Genomic DNA, 21,093 nt, shown 5'->3' with positions numbered 1-21,093 from the left:
AATGAATTTTTAGCCAACAAGCTCAAGACCTACGATGAATGGATGAGATTCAGAATGGACGTTTTTGCCAAGGAGCCACAGAGAAAGTCCAAACTAAAGAAATTTATTGCGCTGGAAAATGTTGTGTTGAAGGTAGTCAAGGCATCTACAATTGTTCAAGCACTGGGGCGGAAGAACTATTTCTTCAATCAGCTGAGAGCAAAAAGGCTATAGAAAATAGTTGCTCAACTGCAACTAAACTATGATCCTACCAGTCCAACTGCATACAATGACAAAGCTGTGCATGACCAACTGGACTCGGATCTTCTCTCATTGCAGATGGAGATAAAAAAAATTGGGAAATGGATCAAGAATTGGTCATTCTAGAAGCCTCTCAAGACTTATCATCAAAAGATCTAGCTGAGGAATCAGTTCAAGAACCCCCCAAGGACAAAGTTGCTGAAACTTCTCAACAAGCAACTATCCCTTCCACTTCAGTTGCTCAACCTTCATCATCTTCAGCACCTACCTCTTCAACTACTGATCCAAAGCTTTATTCAGAAGCTGATTTATCATTGGAAAATCTTGATGAGGTCATCAAATCAGTCACCTCTGATATTCAGCTAGAAACATCTATATCAGTTGAAGATGGTATCTTAACTGAGGAACCAGTAGATCCAACTTTTGTTGAAGAACCAGCTGATCAAGCTGTTATGTCTGAAGAACTTGCCGAGAAGGCCATTTTTTAAGGAACTGAACAGCCAGTTAAGTTAGTTGTTATGACTGAACATGCAATTTTTGAACCAACTAAAGAAGCTCAGCTACACTCAGCTACAACTGAAGAAGTGTCAGCTGAAGAACCGGTTATTCAAACTAAAGAACCTTTTACTTCTTTTGTCTCCTCTCCTCCCCAGGAACATACAATTGAAGATATTTCAGAAATAGTGACACATGAAACAGAAGCAACTGACGGCACTATGGTCATCTTTACTCAAAAAGAACAGATGCCAATTCCACAATCTTCTAGAGTCATGTCCCCTAGTATTTCAGATATTGATGCTCTGTTTGAAGAAATCCAGAATGTTTAGGCCAACATCGTCAGTTTGATGAATTCCATTTCTGAGATAAAGTCTACTCAGCTTGCACACTCCATGAAGCTAAACTCCAACAATGAGTTTACCATAAACAGACTCAATCTCATCAATCAAACGGTGTCTTCTCTTCTTCTCCAGCCCGATGAAATCAAGAAAGACAGACTGTCGACTGAATCTCACATTCAAACTCAAGAATTAGTCGGCAAACATTTTGATTTTCTGGAAAACAAAGTCACCAAGAGGATTGACTCGCTGCAAGAAATTGTGATGAATACTATGTTAGATATAGCAGCAGATGTTCGAATCTTATCAAAGAAAATTGATGTGCTTGACAAAAAAGGGGAAATTGGAGAAATTGAAGATCCGAAAGACAAAGGGAAGAAGAAGATATGAAGATCAACTTACTTCAGTTATTGGTTGAAGATTCTTTTATTTCTTGTACGAAAGTGTACATTAGAAGAGTTATTTTATCTACAATAAAATTCGAAGAATTTTTTCAGTTGATCAGTTCATACTTTACAAGTTTATCAAACACCAAAAAGGGGGAAATCGTTGGAAACTTAATTTCGGTTGTTTGACAAACTAAGTGTTTAATTGGACTAAACTGATCAAGTAACTGAACTACATAAATCAACTGACAGTTGCCTAACTGAAGATTAATGCGCAGTTTATCGAAGGCAACTGAAACCAGCTGAACTGAACTCACGAAATCAACTGACCGATCAATTGGAAACTGATCAGTTGATATATTCAGTTATGAGCTTACCAGCGATTGCTTATCAGCTGATCATTCAGCTGTACACGTCATCAGTTGGAGAAAAGGACACCCAACCGAAAACAGTACAAGGCAGACTGTAACTCGTAGTGGAACGCCGCATTTTAGAGATTACAGTGTACGAATGTCAGAGGAATTTTGACGTGGCAATCAACGGATATAAATATTCAAATTATATTTAATGTTACCGTTGAAGAGAAGCCTATAAATAGGTGATAAGAGTAGTTGAGAACAACACATCTAATCAATCTATCTAGCTTGCTGTTACCCTGCTGAATTTATCGCTCTTATTCAATAATAAAAAAGCTCACACTTATCAGATTTATTTGTAGCATTTGAGGCTACCTTTCGAGCTTATAATCACAAACTGTTTTGTTGTTTATTTGATCTTTAACTAGGTCAGTTGTGCTAAGAAAAGTCGAAGAACTGTGAGATATTTTGTAAACTAAGAGTTTCAGTTTTGGCAGTGTTAAGTCCAAACTGAAGTGAGTCTATACAAGTTTTATATCGATCAAAGTCTTTTAGTGCATATCATATCCTTGTGATAGAAGAGGTGACGTTGAAGCATTTGAAGTCTCCGAACATCCATAAATCTTTGTGTATTCTTTCCTCAGTTATTTAAATAATCTTTCAGTCATTTTATTTCCGCAACTGTTATCAGTTAAAATGATTGTCATTGACCGACGAGATTCTTAGTTTCAGTTTGTCACAAAACTGACACTTCATTCGAAAAGATAATAAAATTGTGAGTGTTTATTCAATCCTCCTTTCTAAACACTTCTCAACCTATCAACCGATCCTAACACCATATATTGTCCAGCCCTAAACATGCATCTCATGACCATTAAACATGTTGAAAAACTTCCCTTCTAGTAACCCTACCATGGCAGCCCTTTTGTGCATCATAAGCATGTGTTTTAAAAGATGAAAACTCTATTTTTGATCAAGTATAACCATAAAAACGAAAATAAAAGAAATTGAATCATGTTTTCATGCGCACATGTATTAAAACATATAATATGATGTGAAAGATGAGTGAAGGAAGATTAAGGCATGTCTTTGCGTATTTTATGCTCGAAAACAATTTGAGATGCGAGGAACGTTGGCGACGAGACGGGGGAGGAAGCTTGCTGAATTTCCTTCAAAGTCCACATGATTTCTTTTGAAAAAGTGTTGTGTGTGTGGCCGTGTTGAGAGGGAGAGCCCTAGTGCTTTTGAGGCTTGTGTGCGTGTGTTTTGAGTGTATATGTTAGGGTTTTTGGGCTAGTTTTGATATAAATAATATGATACGAGTTTTAGGCCCAATAACAAGGGTATAATAGGCTCATTAGATAGTAGATAAAATATTTCGTTTGGAAAAGTTTTCGAAAATACTAGCTAAGTATCCAAAAAGTCCCTATTTTCGTTAAAAATCGATTACCGGTTTAAATTACGACTCGACGTGTAAAAACACCTCAAAAAGCATTATTTTTCAAAATTACCATTTAAAATATACCATATATTAAATAATTAAAAATAATAATTTAATAAAAATATTTTCTCTTTTTATGGTCCCCGGTCTCCGTTCCTCGATCGCATCTCGAATTATCTTTAAAACACAATTTTAAGTATTCTGATATAAAATCATATTTTAAACATATAAACATAACTACCACATTCAATTAATGCAATTAAAATAATTTAATTAAGCATTTTATATTTTTTTCTAAATTTGCATGCAGTTGGATTACTTTATCGCATTTTGAACCTTACACCAAAACTTTTTAAAAAAATTAGAAAATTGCATTTGAACGCCAAGTCATGTTTTGAATGTCAAAGATAAAAATTTTAAACTTCCGCTGTGTCTTAGGTGCAATGTAAATCATACAAACGAGAACCTAGGCTCTAATCACTGTCGGATTACCGTTTTTTTGTACTTAAGGCACAGCGGAATTTTAAAATTTTTTATCTTTAACATTCAAAACATGACTTGGGCATTCAAATCTATACATAAGATGTTTAGAATTTATTAACTTCTAAACCATGGGCATCAATCTATTCCTGATTTTAAGTGGAGATAACACTTTTTATAAATTTCTACGAACGATCTACTGGAATTCGCATGTTTCAATCTCCAAGAATTAGGTTCACGATTGAAAGCTTTGTCCATTGCCCATATTGCACTAGAAATTTAGGACAAAATTTACATTGAGAAACAATCGCCGAAAATTTGAGAGATTCAGGCAGCAGCACAACGACATTGCGGTGGGGTAGCGGTGATGAATGTTTGTGGAGTGGTGGTCTTGGTCGTGGGGATGAACTCCAAGGGTGGTTGTAGATTTTGAGTATTGTGAAGAGAGAGACTATCTTGTAAATTCAACATATATTGTCAAATTTATAATTTTCATGGAATAAATTGGAATCCTACTATAACTCTTACTTGAGAGTTTTCACATTGTCAAAAATATCAATTATATTTTATTGTCAAAGTAGGACTCCTACTAGTTAAAGTTATATTAGGATTATACATTCCTTTTAATCAAATAATTCTTGGTTGGCACCTTTTCAAAAATCTCCATTATGTTTTCTTGTCTAACTAGGACTCTTAATAGTTAGAGTTATATTAGTGTCCTACAATCCTATTAATCAAATAATTCGTGGTTCAATCATGATTCTATTAGAACTCTTCTAGATCAGGTGTCTCTCTTTTGTCAAATATCTCATATAGTATTTGCAAAACTACTTAATTAATATATAAGTAGCATTTTTTAATTAAATAATTATGTCTCCTTTATAATATTAATCGACAAAGAGACAACATCGATGTGACGAGGGTACAAATCTCGATATCATAATGAAAAAGTGAAAATTTCGAATATCAAAATTTTCTACTGACTCATTTTTGACAGCTGCCTATTTTAGAACTCATTTACTAAATTAGACAATTGCAATATCTTCACAAATTAGCAGTCAATCTAATTTACAAAACTTTCAAATATGAAATCCACTTATAAACTCTTTCATAAACTATATATTTTTTATTTCCATCAAATTACAGTCTCTAAATTCAACTCCTTGAATTTGACTATCTAAAAAAAAACATAAAATTCAATGCTTATGTGACCATAATTGGTTCAGAGATACAACTAGTTGTGGGTTCACAAATTTATGTGATTTAGGATAACATTTGTCCTTATTTGCATTTACCTTAATTAGCTTCAGTCTTTTGATCAACCCTTTGATCAAGAACGTTAGAACTTAAGTCTGATTGCATCCATCAGATCATGGTAAGAGCGTCTAGTAGTATCATCATGATCTTCTAGGTATCATCAATATTGTCTGTTAGAATCAATAGATTATGGTTAACGTACAATAATGTCCCTTCAACACATATATTTCGATCGAATATGTAACATTGGTATATCAATAATTCCAAATGAATTCGATAACAATGTGATAATATTTAAGTAACTATAGTGACATCATATGTGCAACTGAGGAAACCCTTTTCCAAAATGCACATGCCTTACTATAGCCAGAGATTCCTTGCACTATTAACTCATTTGATCACATATGATATCTTCACCCGTGGGTAATGGGTCAATTTCTGACTATAACGCATCATCTCCCACGTATTTTGAAATTACACTCAACCATGCCACCTGATGACCCTCAGTAGAGTCGGTAAAAGAATCAAAGTGCATGCTAGTACGTAGAGCGTTTAAGTTGTCCTCAATCAAAGGACTAACGGTGTACAATTATAACCACAGATTTTTCCACTCGATAAGTAATAACCATTTTGAAAGTCCGCGAGATGGTTGTTAAATGCCTCATCCAATAAAAGTTCATTTGTATAAATAGACATCTCCATATCCTTACCAAATAAACGTTGCTTTTACGACATATATGCTAATTTCAAGCTCAAACGATATTTATCCTTGTTTTAGATGGCTGAATCGAGTAGGAACAAATTTCGAATATACATTATACTTCTTAATGAATTTCATTATCTACGTTGCAAGATAGACATCATAATATCGTACTACATTAAAAAACTTTATATGTACAGCTTCCATGAATAATCAAATAAAATAAATGTGATAATTAGATCAAATAGTAAAATATTATTAAAATAAAATTTATTTTTTTATACAAAATTAATAAAACTCAATTACTCGTTGAACATATAATATATATAACTTAAAAAACCCGTGAATCCGATCACGGACAAAAATATTCAATTTTTACACAAAGGTTCGTCGTTTTTTCACGAAAAATTCGATTGATACTTCGGTCAAAATCCTAGCTACACGACAGATTAGTTGACATGTTGCGGGCCCGTCGACAGCCAGCAGCAGTTGGCCGTAATATACGATCCGAGTCAGCAACGTGGAACCTACGTATCAAGGATTCAGCTATATGTCATCATCTTAATATCGAACCCTCCACGTGTCATCCATCCGAACCCCCGCCCACACTCTCCTTCCGCCTATATATATAACAAAAACCCCAGGTTGATCGCATAATCTTCGTAAAAAGATGAAGGGCAATAAAGGGAATCCGCTGCAACTGTCATCTTTGAATCACATCTCGCTTGTTTGCAGATCAGTGGAAGAATCCACTGATTTCTACCACAATGTTCTTGGCTTCGTGCCCGTCAGGAGGCCCGGTTCTTTCGATTTTGATGGGGCCTGGTGAATTAAGAAATCTTTCAACTTTTTTTATTTATTTTTTTTTTTTTTGGGGTTTAATTTAGATTGTTTTTTTTTTTAAAATGTATTTACAGGTTGTTCGGACATGGGATTGGGATACATTTGCTGCAATCTGAAGATCCCGGCAACATGCCCAAGAAAACTGTGATTAATCCCAAGGATAATCACATTTCCTTCCAGGTAGTTTTTATGTATCTTTTAATGGTTTTGGTAAACCCGCACTACCGACACGTCAATTTAAAATATAAGATATTTAATGGGGGTAGAAGAAGTATGCAACATCTATGTGTAACAGAATTGACTGGGTGATAGAGTGGTGGAAACGCTTCTTTCTTCCATATATGTGTGTGTACATGGAAATGATTTAAGTTTGGGATTATAGTTTCTAAGAGTAGATCTTTTGTGAGACGATGGTCTTACGAATCTTTATTCGTGAGACGAGTCAATCCTACTTATTTTTTTTAAAAAAAATAATATTTTTGACATTAAAAATAATATATTTTTTATGGGTGACCCAAATAGACTACTCGTCTCATAAAATTGATCCGTGAGACCGTCTCACATAAATTTTTGTGAGTTTCTAAATATATTTGGGTTTTGGTTCAAAATGAATATAAACCTAAAAGAGCAAATTAAATCATATTTTTTTAAAAAAAAATTGGTGGTTTTAGTTTTTGGAGTAAAAAATAATTTTACAAAAATGGCTAAATGATGTACACTTGTCCGAGTGTTCAGCTATTTTGATTTGATTAGGTATTTTTATATTGATTATTTTAAAACAATGCTTTCCACGCTCACACCTAATAATTGAATGATTAGGAAACTAATGGTTGATATTAGTCTCAATCATAACCAAACTTAATCTCTGTTGGTTGTCACAAATGAATAGTTAAGTCGGAACAATTATGTCATTAATTAAATTCGCAATCATTACATCCAAGTGTTAGTTCAAATTAGAATCCCAATAATTTTGATTGGAAACTATTTCATGTATTTTCGAATGAGGTTACATAAATTTTAAAATAATCTGGCTTCACCATGTGCAAGTATATATTATTGATTATTTTCTTTGTGAAATATTAGAAATTCATATTACATCCTACTTAATTTGTTCTTATTAAATATCTCACACCAGCTCAATCAAATTATCGAGGGTTGTATATATGAATATAGATAATCCTCCATTTTGAGCTAGCTTTTGAGATGAGTTAAGTCCAAATCTCAATCTTAACATGATATCAAAAGAAAGCTCGCCGTTACGTGTTTATTTCATATGAGTCATTCGATAATGTCTTGTAAACTTCACGCTCTACTTGTTCATTCATGAGCATGATTGTAGCGCCCTTACCTGAGCCACTACTAAACAGACTAATAAGCATGCAACATTAAAACTTAATAACAACAATTAAACAGCGGAAACCAAATAACTTAATCATCTTACAACCCAAATGAAAACAGAACAAACAACAGCAGTCTTAAACATTAATGCAGCCATATCGAAACATAATTCTAAACAATAAAACGATAAACCACACAAAACCTCCACTGGATCACCACCGAAAACTCAACTGCTCTAGCCACTGCCCTGGTCGTCCGAACCGTCCAACCTAAGACCTGCCCCGTGGAATGGGGTGTCCAAGATGAAAACACATAACGTGAGCGACAATCGCTCAATACGAGAATGTACGAGTATACAAACTGATAAGATGCATGCGAAATGCAATATGCTCGGATATCAAGGATCAAGTCAAGAATCTCATGCTCAGTCTAGAGGCGCCTGAGTATGTAGTCTCTGATCTGCCCTAGGCATGTTTTGGCTCCCACACTCATCATCAAGACGTGAACCTACAATGTCCAGGTCATCAGAGCCCGCGGGTCCCGTCGGACACTGTAGCTCTCGATGCCCCATCGTCCACAATACAGAATAGGGCTGAGCGGCCCCAACAAACGAGGTATATCTCAAAAGATATCAGGCTCAACATGATATGTCATGTATAATATGCTAAAGCAGTAAAACATGTATAATGCAACACATAAATATGCAGCATATAAGTGTGTATACTACGCTTGGATATCTCAGTCAGTACATCACGTAGCTCACTAAAACAATCTGACAGAAAGCTCTTAACCTAAACAATACCAACAATATGAAATCACTATCAAACCAGATTCTGAATTACCAAACATGCTATAAAGTTCTTCCTAAAGGCTTTAGGATTATACCTGCGTCCGTCGTCAGCCCGCTGATGATGTCTCGATCTCAGTTCACCGACCACCCTCGAGTCGATACTAGCTTTGAAACTTCCCGACACCAAAGTACCCTAAAACTGGCTAGAAAACCTAAGGTATAAGGCAAGAACTCTCTCTCTTAAGGATGCGGTGTAGGAAACAAAAGAATTCGGCTTCCATTTATAGGCTGCATCCGGACTATTTCAGAAATCCTAATCAATCTTATCTGCCACGTGTCAGAATCTCATTCGTCTGGTTGGATTTCTCGAGATAACGTAATCGGAAGTAGATCGGGTTATCCATTTAAAATTCGGTGGATCCAACAGATTAATCCCAAATTATCAATTTGTTAATAATACTTAATTAACAACTCTTTAATTATCTCTTAATTAATACTTCATTCAAAATACGAATTCGGGTCATTACAATGATTGAATGTGTTAAATGTCTCAATCAGCTTGATTAAATCCATGTGAGTTGTATATATGAACTTGTACAATCTTCTCACTTGAACTAACTTTTGTGATTGAGTTAGTTTCAAATCTCAATCTTTAATACTTACCAAATTTAAAATATAAGAAATTTTGGAAAAAATTGTTATGATAGAAAATTTTGGTCTAAGCATACTTAACGGCTCATCGGTTCTCGTTCCAAGGTAAAAACCTTGGAACCAATCCTAACAGATGATCGATTCTATAATTTGTAGATCGGTCCCGGTTAGGGTCAAACCAGTTTTGGGTTCTGGGTTTTGAATTTTATTATTTTTTAATATACATTTATATTTATTAATGAATATTTTTTTATTTAATATTTTGAGTGGAAACAAAACTGATTAAAAGTAACTTAAACATTGATTTTTACAACTGAACATCTAAAAGTCATCACGATTTATTAAAATATATGTTGAATACTCTGGATCTTCATCGACGCTTGAGCTTTGAAATTCGTCGATCGCCCTAGCGATCCTATTCTTTTTTTGGCTGCAAACCAATCTTGTAGGTATCTTAGCATGCTAAGTGTTTGTGACTTGAAATTAGTTATTTGTTCAACAATGATTCTTCCATATACTGAAAATACTGATTTGGAAGCAACACTTGAACTTTGAACGGCTAGGACATCTCTTGTAATTGCCGTTAATACTGGATAAAGTTGAGAATTTTCTTTCCACCAATCAAAAATATCGAAATTCTCAGTAGTCTCAATATATTGGTTTAGATAAATTTGGATCTCATTGTAATTTATTGTTGTCACCGATTTTTCTTTGAACTTTTGTCGTTTCAATCTTTCAAAGAAGTTGAGTGGCCCACTTATGCTTTTCTCTGTCGGTCTCTCCTCTAGTTGTGCACTCGGTTCACATTGTTCACTAGCATACAAATCAAACAATTCTCAAAGAGAATGAATGATTGACTTCTTTTGATCGTCAACATTCTTTCGAAGAAAGTTCACACAATATTAAAAAAAATGTCTAACACAACTTGACTTTGACTAGAATCAAGTAATTTGCTAAGCCGTGCTCAATTGGGATATTCTCCTAATATTTTAAAATTTTGTTTTCCATATTTGAAATAAAATCATTCATAACAACATCATCACGATAGTCAAAAAACTTATAAAATATATTGAAAAGGAAAGTTAGAAACATGGTTGAATGTCAGAAAATTTTTCGTTTGCTTCTTTAAAAATTTCTAACAAATAAACATAGTTATTCAAAATATTCCACTCATTATCAGTCAACATTAAAGATTTTACCGTAATATTATTATAATATGACGTAATTAAATGTTGAAAAATTAACAAATCATGAAGCAAGATATATAAAGAATTTCATCTAATTTCAATAGTAAGTGGAAATTTTTAAAATTTAATTATTTTTGATTCGATTAGTGTTTTCCTATCATTCCTTGCCTTCTTTTATGTAATATTTCCTAAATACTTTGAATTTTTTGATTACAGTAGACATATGTTCACCACATTCACATTTAAAGCATAAGTTAATAATATGACATGTACATCTAACATGAAGCAAATTACCATCTAAAATAAGTTTTAATGATTCTTAATGTATTTAATCGCTAGAGTATTAGCACTCGCATTATCTAATGTGATCGACATTATTTTATTTTATATGCCATCAATCTTAACAACATTTAAAACATATTTAGTTATAGTGTATGTATTGTGTGACAATTCTAAATGATCTAACAATAAAAAAATTTTGTTGCATATTCCAAGTTTCATCAATCCAATGACATGTAACAACAAGATAATATTCATATTTCAAATTAGTCCAAATATCAAATAAACTAACTTTACAAGAAATATTTGGAAGATGCTATTTTAGTATTTCTTTATATTACTTATACATATCAAAACAATATTTCTTAAGTAAGTGCCTAAAAATATTGTGAAAACGAGGTTAAATAATACTAGTAAATTCAACAAAACCTTCTTGTTCTGCTATTATGAAAGATTGACAACATTTCGTAACAAATTTAACGATGACTTTTCAATAAATTTCTTTTGTAATTGTGAAAGTTTTATCACTTGAATGATTAATTTGTTGTTAGGTGAGTTCCCTATCGAATGATTGTAGAGTATCAAGGTCAAGTTTTGTTGCACAATATCTCGAATGGTACAGTACAGAAAGGTTTTTATCAATAAAACCAGCGAGCAATATAGTAAAGAGAAAACAGTAGAGAAACGCTATAAATGAAGTAAACCATACCGAGGCCTGTACGAAGTACAGTGTCCTTAAAACATATTCGTCCCCTCCTGTATGTGCTTCGAGGATCGTCTTGGACGTCTGTTTCCCAGGATACAACGGAATAACCAGCAGTGACTTAGCACGAGACACTACTACGACGAACTAAAAACGTACCTTTACTTTATCACCGAGATTTAACGGAGGCTAAATGAAAAGCTAACAATATGAAATGCAAGAGAATGCTTGAAAGAGAAAAGATTTTCATGCATTTGAAATGAGGAAATGAACCCCACTATTTATAAGGCCCAAAATGCACACCAGGAGTCATGCAAGATTAATTAACTCAATTAATCTTCCCATTAACTCAAGAATATGAAGAGTCGAAACTCTTCAATTAACTCAAGAATGTGGAGAGCCAAAAGACACTCCCACATTCATGAGACATAATTTTTATTCAATCTTTAAATTTACTTTAAATTTCCAACAATCCCCCACATGAATGAAAATTGATACAAATTTTGGTGACAAAGTTCTACAGTTGAATCCTGCATAGGATAGGTAGGTGTTACCCTTTGCACCTTCTCTTATGAAATATATTTGCTTTACTAGCTAACCAGTAGACATGTTGTCCTTGAACTGTTCTGCCGTTTATGTAAATTAAGATATACTTTACACAAGACTCTCCCTGATACTATTCAGTTCTCATGATCGTGTTCGTTTTGGCCATGAACTCACGCCTTGTTCTGCGAGAGGGTCTAGAATTGAGCCCTGCAATTCCTTCGAAGCGGTCCTACTTCTCTCTCACATAGGTGATTCTATATTGCTTCTCATCAGAATCATTAAATGCCGTAAGCTTATCCTCAACATTCACTATTTTATAATAGGAATGTACTAGGGATAACCCCCACAGTGATTCTTCAAATTAGTGCGATTAGGTTGTCCATTGAACCTAGTTCTTGGGATCTCCAGTCAGCATAGGTTGGGTTTTTCTTCGCACCAATTTATTCTATAGGCTTGAGCCACATTCCCCTTGATGATTTCGCAACTAACTCTCTGTTTAACCCATTGGTCAGCGGATCCGCTATATTATCCTTTGAATTTACATAGTCAACAGAGATAACTCTAGTTGAGAGTAGTTATTTAATGGTATTGTGTTTACGACGTATATGCCTAGACTTACCATTATACATTTTATTTTGTGTCCTTCCAATCGCAGATTGGCTATCACAATATATGCATATAGCCGGCACTGGTTTTTCCCATCGTGGAACATATTCTAAAAAGTGACGCAGCCATTCAGCCTCTTCAGCACACTTGTCAAGAGCTATAAACTCAGATTCTATCGTGGATCTAGCTATTACAGTTTGTTTAGAAGATTTCCACGTAATTGCTGTATCTCCTAAAGTGAATCCAAATCCACTTGTAGATTTTGAGTCTTTCATATCAGATATCCAATTTGCATCGTTGTATCCTTCAATAACAGCATGATATCTGGTATAGTGCAGCCCATGATCACGAGTGTACCTTAAGTATCTTAGCAATCTCATAATTGCTTTCCAGTGTTCAACACCTGGATTACTCGTGAATCTACTTAATTTGCCTACTGCATATGCTATGTCTAGTCTTGTACAACTCATTAGGTACATCAGACTTCCAATGACTCGAGAGTATTCTAATTGAGACATACTTTCACCTCGATTCTTTGATAGATGTTGACTGGTATCTATCGGGGTTCTAGCCAATGCAGAGTCATTCTTATTGAATTTCTCAAGTATTTTGTCAACATAATGTAACTGACTTAGAATTAGCCCTTCTGATGTTCTATGAATTTTAATTCCAAATATTACATCGGCTACGCCCAAATCTTTCATGTCAAATCTTGAGTTCAATAACTTCTTGGTGGATTTGATCATCTTATCATTACTACCAATGATGAGTATGTCATCTACGTAAAGATATAAAATGACATATCCATTTTCAGTGTTTTTTTATTTATACACATTTGTCACATTCACTAAATTTAAATCCACTTTCTATCATGGCTTTATCAAATTTTTCGTGCCATTGCTTTGGTGCTTGTTTTAAGCCATATAGAGACTTCACCAGTTTACAAACCTTGTTTTCTTGCCTAGCCGCAGAAAATCCTTCAGGTTGTTCCATGTAAATTTCCTCTTCTAAATCTCCATTTAAAAAATCTGTCTTTACCTCCATTTGATGCACTTCAAGATTTCGCAAGGCGGCAATCGCGAGTATCACATGTATAGAGGTTATTCTCGATACAGGAGAATATGTGTCAAAGTAATCAAGTCATTTACGTTGATGGTAACCTTTGATTACCAATCTAGCTTTATACTTATCTATGTTTCCATCTGATTTCATTTTCCTTTTGAAAACCCATTTACAACCCAGTGGTTTGCTTCCCGGAAGAAGATTTACTAATTCCCACGTATGATTTTGTAAAATGAATTCCATTTCGGAATTGATAGCCTCTTTCCATAGAGGTCCCTCAGATGAACTCATTGTTTCCTTGAAGCTTTGAGGTTCACTTTCCATCATGAAAGTGATGAAATCCGGACCAAATGATTTCTCTGTCCTATCTCTCTTGCTACGTCTAGGTTCAATATTTTGATCAAGCTCTTGTTCTTTATCAATTGTCTCATATAATCTTTTGGATGAATTTGGTTCTTCTTTAGATTTGCATAGAAATGTGTGTTCAAATAACGAAGCATTTCTTGATTCCATTATCGTATTCTTGTGAATATCAGGTATTTCAGATTCGTGTATAAGAAAACGATAAGCGCTGCTGTTTTGAGCATATCCAATGAAAATGCAATCAAAAGTTTTTGGTCCTATCTTTACTTTCTTTGGAGTTGGTAATGCAACCTTGGCAAGACACCCCCACACTCGCAAGTATTGGTAGGAAGGTCTTCTACCTTTCCATAATTCGTATGGACTTTTATTTTGCTTCTTTCGGAGCACCTTATTTAAAAGGTAATTTGCTGTTAGAACAGCTTCCCCCCACATGTTCTGTGATAAACCAGAACTTAATAACAACACATTCATCATTTCTTTCAAGGTACGATTCTTTCTCTCTGCAATGCCATTTTGGTGAGGAGAATAAGGTGCAGTTCTTTCATGTTTGATACCGTGTTGAGTACAAAACTCAGCAAATGGTGATTCATATTCACCTCCACGATCATTTCTTAGCACCTTAATTTTCTTGTTAAGTTGGAAGGAGAAAAATTTCTCTTTTTCGAGCTTTTGTCATGCTCGACAACATTAGCCTTAACATCAATTGGAGAAAACAATCGTCTTTCAGAACTCTTGTTGTCTTCCTCAATACGAAGTCAAACAATAAGCTCTTCAACATTCATATCCTTTCGCTTGTGTTTCAAATAGTTTTCGAAATCCTTTCAAGTTGGTGGTAGCTTCTCAACAATAGCAGCCACTTGGAAAGATTCACTCAAAGCCATCCCCTCACGTGAATATCGTAAAGAATCACTTGGAGTTCTTGAACTTGGCTGATAACCGGCTTTGAATCCACAATTTTAAAATCCAGAAAGCGGCCTACAAGAAATTTCTTGTCCTCGACATCCTTGGTTTTATACTTTCTGTCAAGGGATTCCCATAGCTTTTTAGCTATTTTCGTTTCGCAAAACACATTGTAGAGCGAATCAGCCAAACCATTCATTTTCTACACAAGAAATATGAGTGGTGACATGCATCAATAACACTATCAGTCTGCACATCTCTGTCAACCTCAGCTGGTTTGGGAGCATCCTCGGTGAGAAACCTGGCTAGATTCAAGACAGTTAGATAGAAGAACATATTCTATTGCCACCTCATGAAATTTGAGCTGTCAAATTTCTTCGGTGTATTAGCATGGCTCACAGGCACATCGACAACAACAACTTTCATAATTAGGGACTATTTTTTAGCATATTCGAGTCATTCGAATCAGTATCCATGTCTTCAAGAAACCATGTAATGAGTATAACAGAATCTGTTTTAAGTTTGTTGCACAATATCTCGAATGGCACAGTACAAAAAGGTTTTTATCAATAAAACCAGCGAGTAATGTAGTGAAGAGAAAACAGTAGAGAAACGCTATAAATGAAGTAAACCAAACCGAGGTATGTACTTCGTACAGGCCTTTACTTTATCACCGAGATTTAACGGAGGCCAAATGAAAAGCTAACAATATAAAATGCAAGAGAATGCTTGAAAGAGAAAATATTTTCATGCATTTGAAATGAGGAAATGAACCCCACTATTTATAAGCCCGAAAATGCACACCAAGAGTAATGCAAGATTAATTAACTCAATTAATCTTCCCATTAACTCAAGAATATGAAGAGTCAAAACTCTTCAATTAACTCAAGAATGTGGAGAGCCAAAAGACACTCTCACATTCATGAGACATAATTTTTATTCAATCTTTAAATTTACTTTAAATTTCCAACAAGTTTATTTATCTTGACTAAATGTTTTTTCAAAGTGCCGCTACAACCGGAACCAAGACCCGTTTTATAAGAATATTTGGTTTTGCAAATTTTACATGTCACAAAAGAGTTGTTCATACCTTCTTTTTCAATATCGAAATCATCTCAAACTTTGTTTTGCCTTTGCTCGGAGTGTCTTTGTGCTCGTTTCCATTGTGTTGTTTGCTCGGGTGGACAATGGTATCCCTACATCTTTGTTGGAGAGTTTCATGGCCTATTCATCCTCGTGGCCAGGTTCGACTTCATCAAAGTTGGGAGATGTAGACAAAATGTTCACCAAAGTAGGAAATGTATTCACCTCCACGACCACCAAGATTTGAAGATGAAGCCATTGAAATTATGAGTATATTGCGAAATAGTAAGTAAATAATAATAATAAAAATATTGAGTGTAGATAAAATTATAACAAAATTTATTGAATAAATGTTGATAATGATAGCTAAGAGAGAATTGATTGTAGAAAAATATAGAGTTGGGAGAAAATTGTTGGGTGAAAATGTTTAGAAATAATGTTGTATTTAAATTTGATTTTTGGAGTAAAAAAAATTACAATTTGGCCTAGAACCAGTTCAGCCGGTTTAGAAAATAATGAACCGGTTCAATCCATTGAGAAATAGATCGGAGACAGGTCCGATTCATCCTTACCAGACCTGGTTTCGGGCTTTAACAGACCGGTTCCTGTCCCAACCGTTTCGTTAATCATCCCTACTTTGGTCAAATTGTTTGCCACTCGAACGATTATCAGCCCAATGAAATATGGATGAAGCACGATACTCCGTAATTTAAACAGTCGGGCTTTTATTATTTCTTGTTTTTCAAAAGATTTCGTGTTTTTAAAGATAGGTCGACGCCAAAGTGTTTATAAGGGTTTTTTTTTTTTTTTTTTTTTTTTTTATTTTTTTTTTTTTTTTTTGGATTTTGGAATGATTTTGTGTATTGTGGGACAGTGTGAGAGCATGGGAGCAGTGGAGAAGAAGCTGGGGGAGATGGGGATTGAGTGGGTGCGGCAGAGGGTAGAGGAAGGTGGGATCTACGTTGATCAGCTCTTTTTCCACGATCCAGATGGATTCATGGTGGAGATTTGCAACTGTGACAACATCCCCATGGTGCCTTTGGCCGAAGATATTGTACGTTCTTGCTCCAGGTTGAATCTTCAGCAGCAGCAGATCCAAGTCCCTGTCGAACTGTTGTAGTACTCTGTTATGTCATTATCTGCTGTCTGATATTGTGTCGAACTTTCGAGTAATCATTATTAAATAAAATGCTACTGTTCTTTTTATTTGTTTAGGAGCGAGTCAATTATATATTTGAAATAGAGTAGATCTCTTGTGAGACGGTCTCACGAATTTTTATCTGTAAGACGGGTCAATCTTATCGATATTCACAATAAAAAGTAATACTTTTAGTATAAAAAGTAATAGTTTTTAATGTATGACTCAAATAAGAGATCAGTCTCACAAAATACGACCCGTGAGACCGTCTCACACAAGTTTTTGTCATTGAAATAATATTTTAAATACATTTTAAGATAATATGTTTAATTAATCGTTTCAAATATATATTTTTATATCACGCCGACTCTTAATGTTTCGGTGCGTAAGACATTAATAATTAAGGATGTCAATTTGGGTGGGTCGGTACATAGTACTATTTAAAAATTGCTCAATCTGAACCCGATCCAACCCAAAAGCTTCTAACCCGAACACGAATCCGACTAACCCGATCAACCCGCTAAACCCGACTAACTTGATTTTTTTAAAATTTTTTTTTAAAAAATTAAATAAAATAAAAATAATATTTTAATTTAAACACATAATAACAAAATATCTCTTATATATATAATTTAAATTTAAAAGTCTAATCGTAGAAAAATAAAATATATTTGAGTAGGTCTCTTGTGAGATAGTCTCACGAATCTTTATCTGTGAAACAGGTCAACCCTACCGATATTCACAATAAAAAGTAATAGTCTTAGCATAAAAAGTAATATTTTTTCATGGATGACCCAAATAAGAAATCCGTCTCACAAATTACGATTCGTGAGATCGTATCACACAAGTTTTTGTCTATATATTTACTAAATTAAATAAATAATTGTTTAAAAAAAATATATATACAAAATAAATATTAAATCATGAAAATTTATGATATAAATATACAATAAATATTTTTCAGATATACAATATATAAAAATGTATGCAATATTTATTAATTATATTTAAAAAAAATTTCGAGACCCAACCCGATCATCTTTTTCGGGTCAGCTATCGGGTCCAACCCGATCTGACCCGAACCCGAAAACCCCAAATTATCAAACCTGATTTTTCGGGTTGAATCGTGTCGGGTTGATGAGTCGTGTCTAATTTTGACACCCCTAATTATAATGACATGCAACATATAATGCATATTTTTTAAAGAGAACATTTGGGTAAAAATTAATGGAGAAAGATTAGCTCATATTAAAGTCAATTAAATTATGACAAGTATTCTTTTAATATTATAAGAAATATGAAGAATAAGAGAAAGGAAAAAACAACTGTCTTAGGCTAAATTTGTCATCCCTTGGTTGGCATCTCGCGCCAATGTTCCTTCAATCATTTGATAATTAATATGATTAATATTATTATATAAGCTAATGTATGATATATAAGACATTAAGCTAACTTACTATGATAAATATATCATTTGTATATTATCTACGTAGATGAATAATCCNTTATTAAGATGCTAACTAGAATGTTTTACTTTCGTAGTAGCTCTAGTGGAATATTTAACCGCTCAACCACTCGATCATTGTTGTTACTAACAATATTCTCAGTAATTAAATGCACCACAAAACAAATCACGACAGTCGAATACATAACATTTATTTTGACAATGGTTAGAGGAGCAAAAGAACATGTCTTATCAATCAGGCCCTTGACCACAACATCTGTCAGCATTTGATACTTCAGTAAGTTCTTTCTTGGCATTCGAAAATTTGACATCTGTCCCAGACGCAGAAAACTTTATTTGCAACCTCTCCAAATCAATAGTAGAGATACTAGAAAAGTTAGTAATTTCTTTTGAAAGGTAACTGAAATAGGGCAGCAAAAAAAGAGTGCCTGTTGATATTCATAAAAATATTCCCCTACTCACTTACTGAACTCTTCTCACAAACACTCAACAAATCTATCACAAAGCTATCCAAACAAGAAGCAGAAAGAAATCTCCTACTCCAGATATTCTCTCAGTCGAAAAGCTCCTGAAATTGTTTTGTCTTCCATGTCATAAATTGAATTCAAAAGCACAAACAATTACAAAAATGCTTAGAAGGGTAATTAAGAATATAAGTAGCTAAACTGAGATACTTATGTATGATGACTTTTTGAATTTTCTTTGATAAGACATGTTGTAAGGTCTAGAAATTCGAACGACGTAACCAGAATGCATGCGAATCTAGGTTTTTAGTAAAATGTTGTTTGATTATTTTTAAATTCATGATTATGACATGAATATGTTCTTTATTTCATGAATCACTAGAGTACATTTTATTGGGCTTTTAATAGTATTTCACGCTCGAACGAGGAACGAAGATTGGAAACAGTTTGAGGCAAATTTTTTTATTAAATAATATATGGTGAATTTTTATGGAATTTTCGACAATGGGTCTTTCAAGATATTTTTTTACGCATCAAGCGCTAATTAAAACCGGTATTCAATTTTTAACAAATGGAGGACCATTTTAGGGCTCGGTTATTATTTTTGAAAACGAATTTGAACGAAACTTTTTACGAGTGTGCTATTGAGCTTGATGGGCCTACTTTAATATATATTGGGCCTAGACTCCTACACATCTTATTTTTAAACTTAAGCCTGAAAACCCTAATGTTTACTACCCTAAAAACCGCCCACACCTCAACCCTAGCTGCACCCACCTCCTCAAGCAGCCTCCACGAGTTCCAGTAGCAGGTGTGATTGGTTTTCTCAAGGATTTTTATAAGAACCGTTGTCACGTCCCTCCGGTTTCCATCTTTCGCCTCGCTTTCATGATTTTTCGAGCATTTGATCGCAAAGCATTCCTGATTCCCTTCTTTTCACATTAATCGCATCATAATAAGTGTTTTGAATTGTGTTTGAATGATAATTACTAGAGCTACTGAAGAGAATAAGTTTTTCACGATTTCTACACGGAAATCTGCATTTTTCTTGTCATGCTCCTCACGTTTTTGGCTATGGTTGAAGGGGCTACCTGGATCGAGTTGTAGGGAACTCAAACACGTCTGATTGTTGGCGTCTAGATGTAGAGATCGAAGTGGGATCATGATCATGTAAGGATCGACCGGGCATCCACATTTTGGGTTAGGGTTTTGGTTTTATTGTTTTTTTCAAGGGGTGCAGCAGTGCAAGGGCTGTTCCGGGACATGGGGTAGACCCTGGTGGGTCTGAGACGCGGCCTGGGGTGGCTCGTGCACGGCTGGTTTCAAGCTAAGAATAAATTGAGGAAGCTAGACGTGGTTAGGGCTCGGTTTTGAGGTGTTTGGATGCATCCCGTGTATTCAAGAGCATGGGTTTGATGATCATGGCTAGGGCAGTGCAGGAAGATTTCGTTGTGGTCTACGGTAGGATGGTTCGAGCCTAGTACGGGCTGGTTGGGCCTGGTGTAGAGGTTGGATTCGAAGTTGTTTGGGATTTTTTTTCCACAGGGCTAGAGCCGCGGCGCTGCTCTTTAGGCGCCGCAGCGCCTGAACCTCGGGGCTGGTAGAGCTGTCGCGCTGGTGCCATAGTGCCAGCGCCTAAGCATTAGTCCAGTATGGATGAGGCATTTGTTTTAGTGCTTACGTCTCATTTTAGGTGTTGATATGTCGATGTGACCGAGGTTATTGACAGTTAAATTGGGTCATACGGAGTTGGATTAGGAGTTTTCGAACTATGGTTTAATTTTGATTGAGTTCGGGTTAAAACCGGGACTTCGGTCTAAGTTTTAAAATGAATTATAGAATTTATTCTTGGGCTCGAGTTTACGTCTAGGAAATGGTTATAAGTATGTTTCGACGTGTTTTAACAAGTTTGGTTGGCTTCGAGTCGAAATTTTCAAGGTCAAGGGGTAAATTGGTCAAGTAGGGTTTCAGGGGCAAAA

The 21,093-nt window shown here is 34.7% G+C and overlaps 1 protein-coding gene across 1 annotated transcript; it reads left to right on the top strand.

The window, feature by feature from the left end:
* The first annotated feature begins 6,335 nt into the window (after positions 1–6,335).
* Positions 6,336–17,253, top strand: LOC140958415 (glyoxylase I 4-like). Its single transcript, XM_073415852.1, has 3 exons — positions 6,336–6,521; positions 6,614–6,719; positions 16,922–17,253. The coding sequence occupies exons 1-3, from the start codon at positions 6,367–6,369 to the stop codon at positions 17,165–17,167; spliced, it is 507 nt and encodes a 168-aa protein (XP_073271953.1). The 5' UTR covers positions 6,336–6,366; the 3' UTR covers positions 17,168–17,253.
* The last annotated feature ends 3,840 nt before the right edge of the window (positions 17,254–21,093 follow it).

The sequence above is a fragment of the Primulina huaijiensis genome, chromosome 15 (assembly GCF_012295235.1).
Source record: "Primulina huaijiensis isolate GDHJ02 chromosome 15, ASM1229523v2, whole genome shotgun sequence".
NCBI classification, from domain to species: Eukaryota; Viridiplantae; Streptophyta; class Magnoliopsida; order Lamiales; family Gesneriaceae; genus Primulina; species Primulina huaijiensis.
This window is presented reverse-complemented; position numbering and strand designations above follow the sequence as displayed.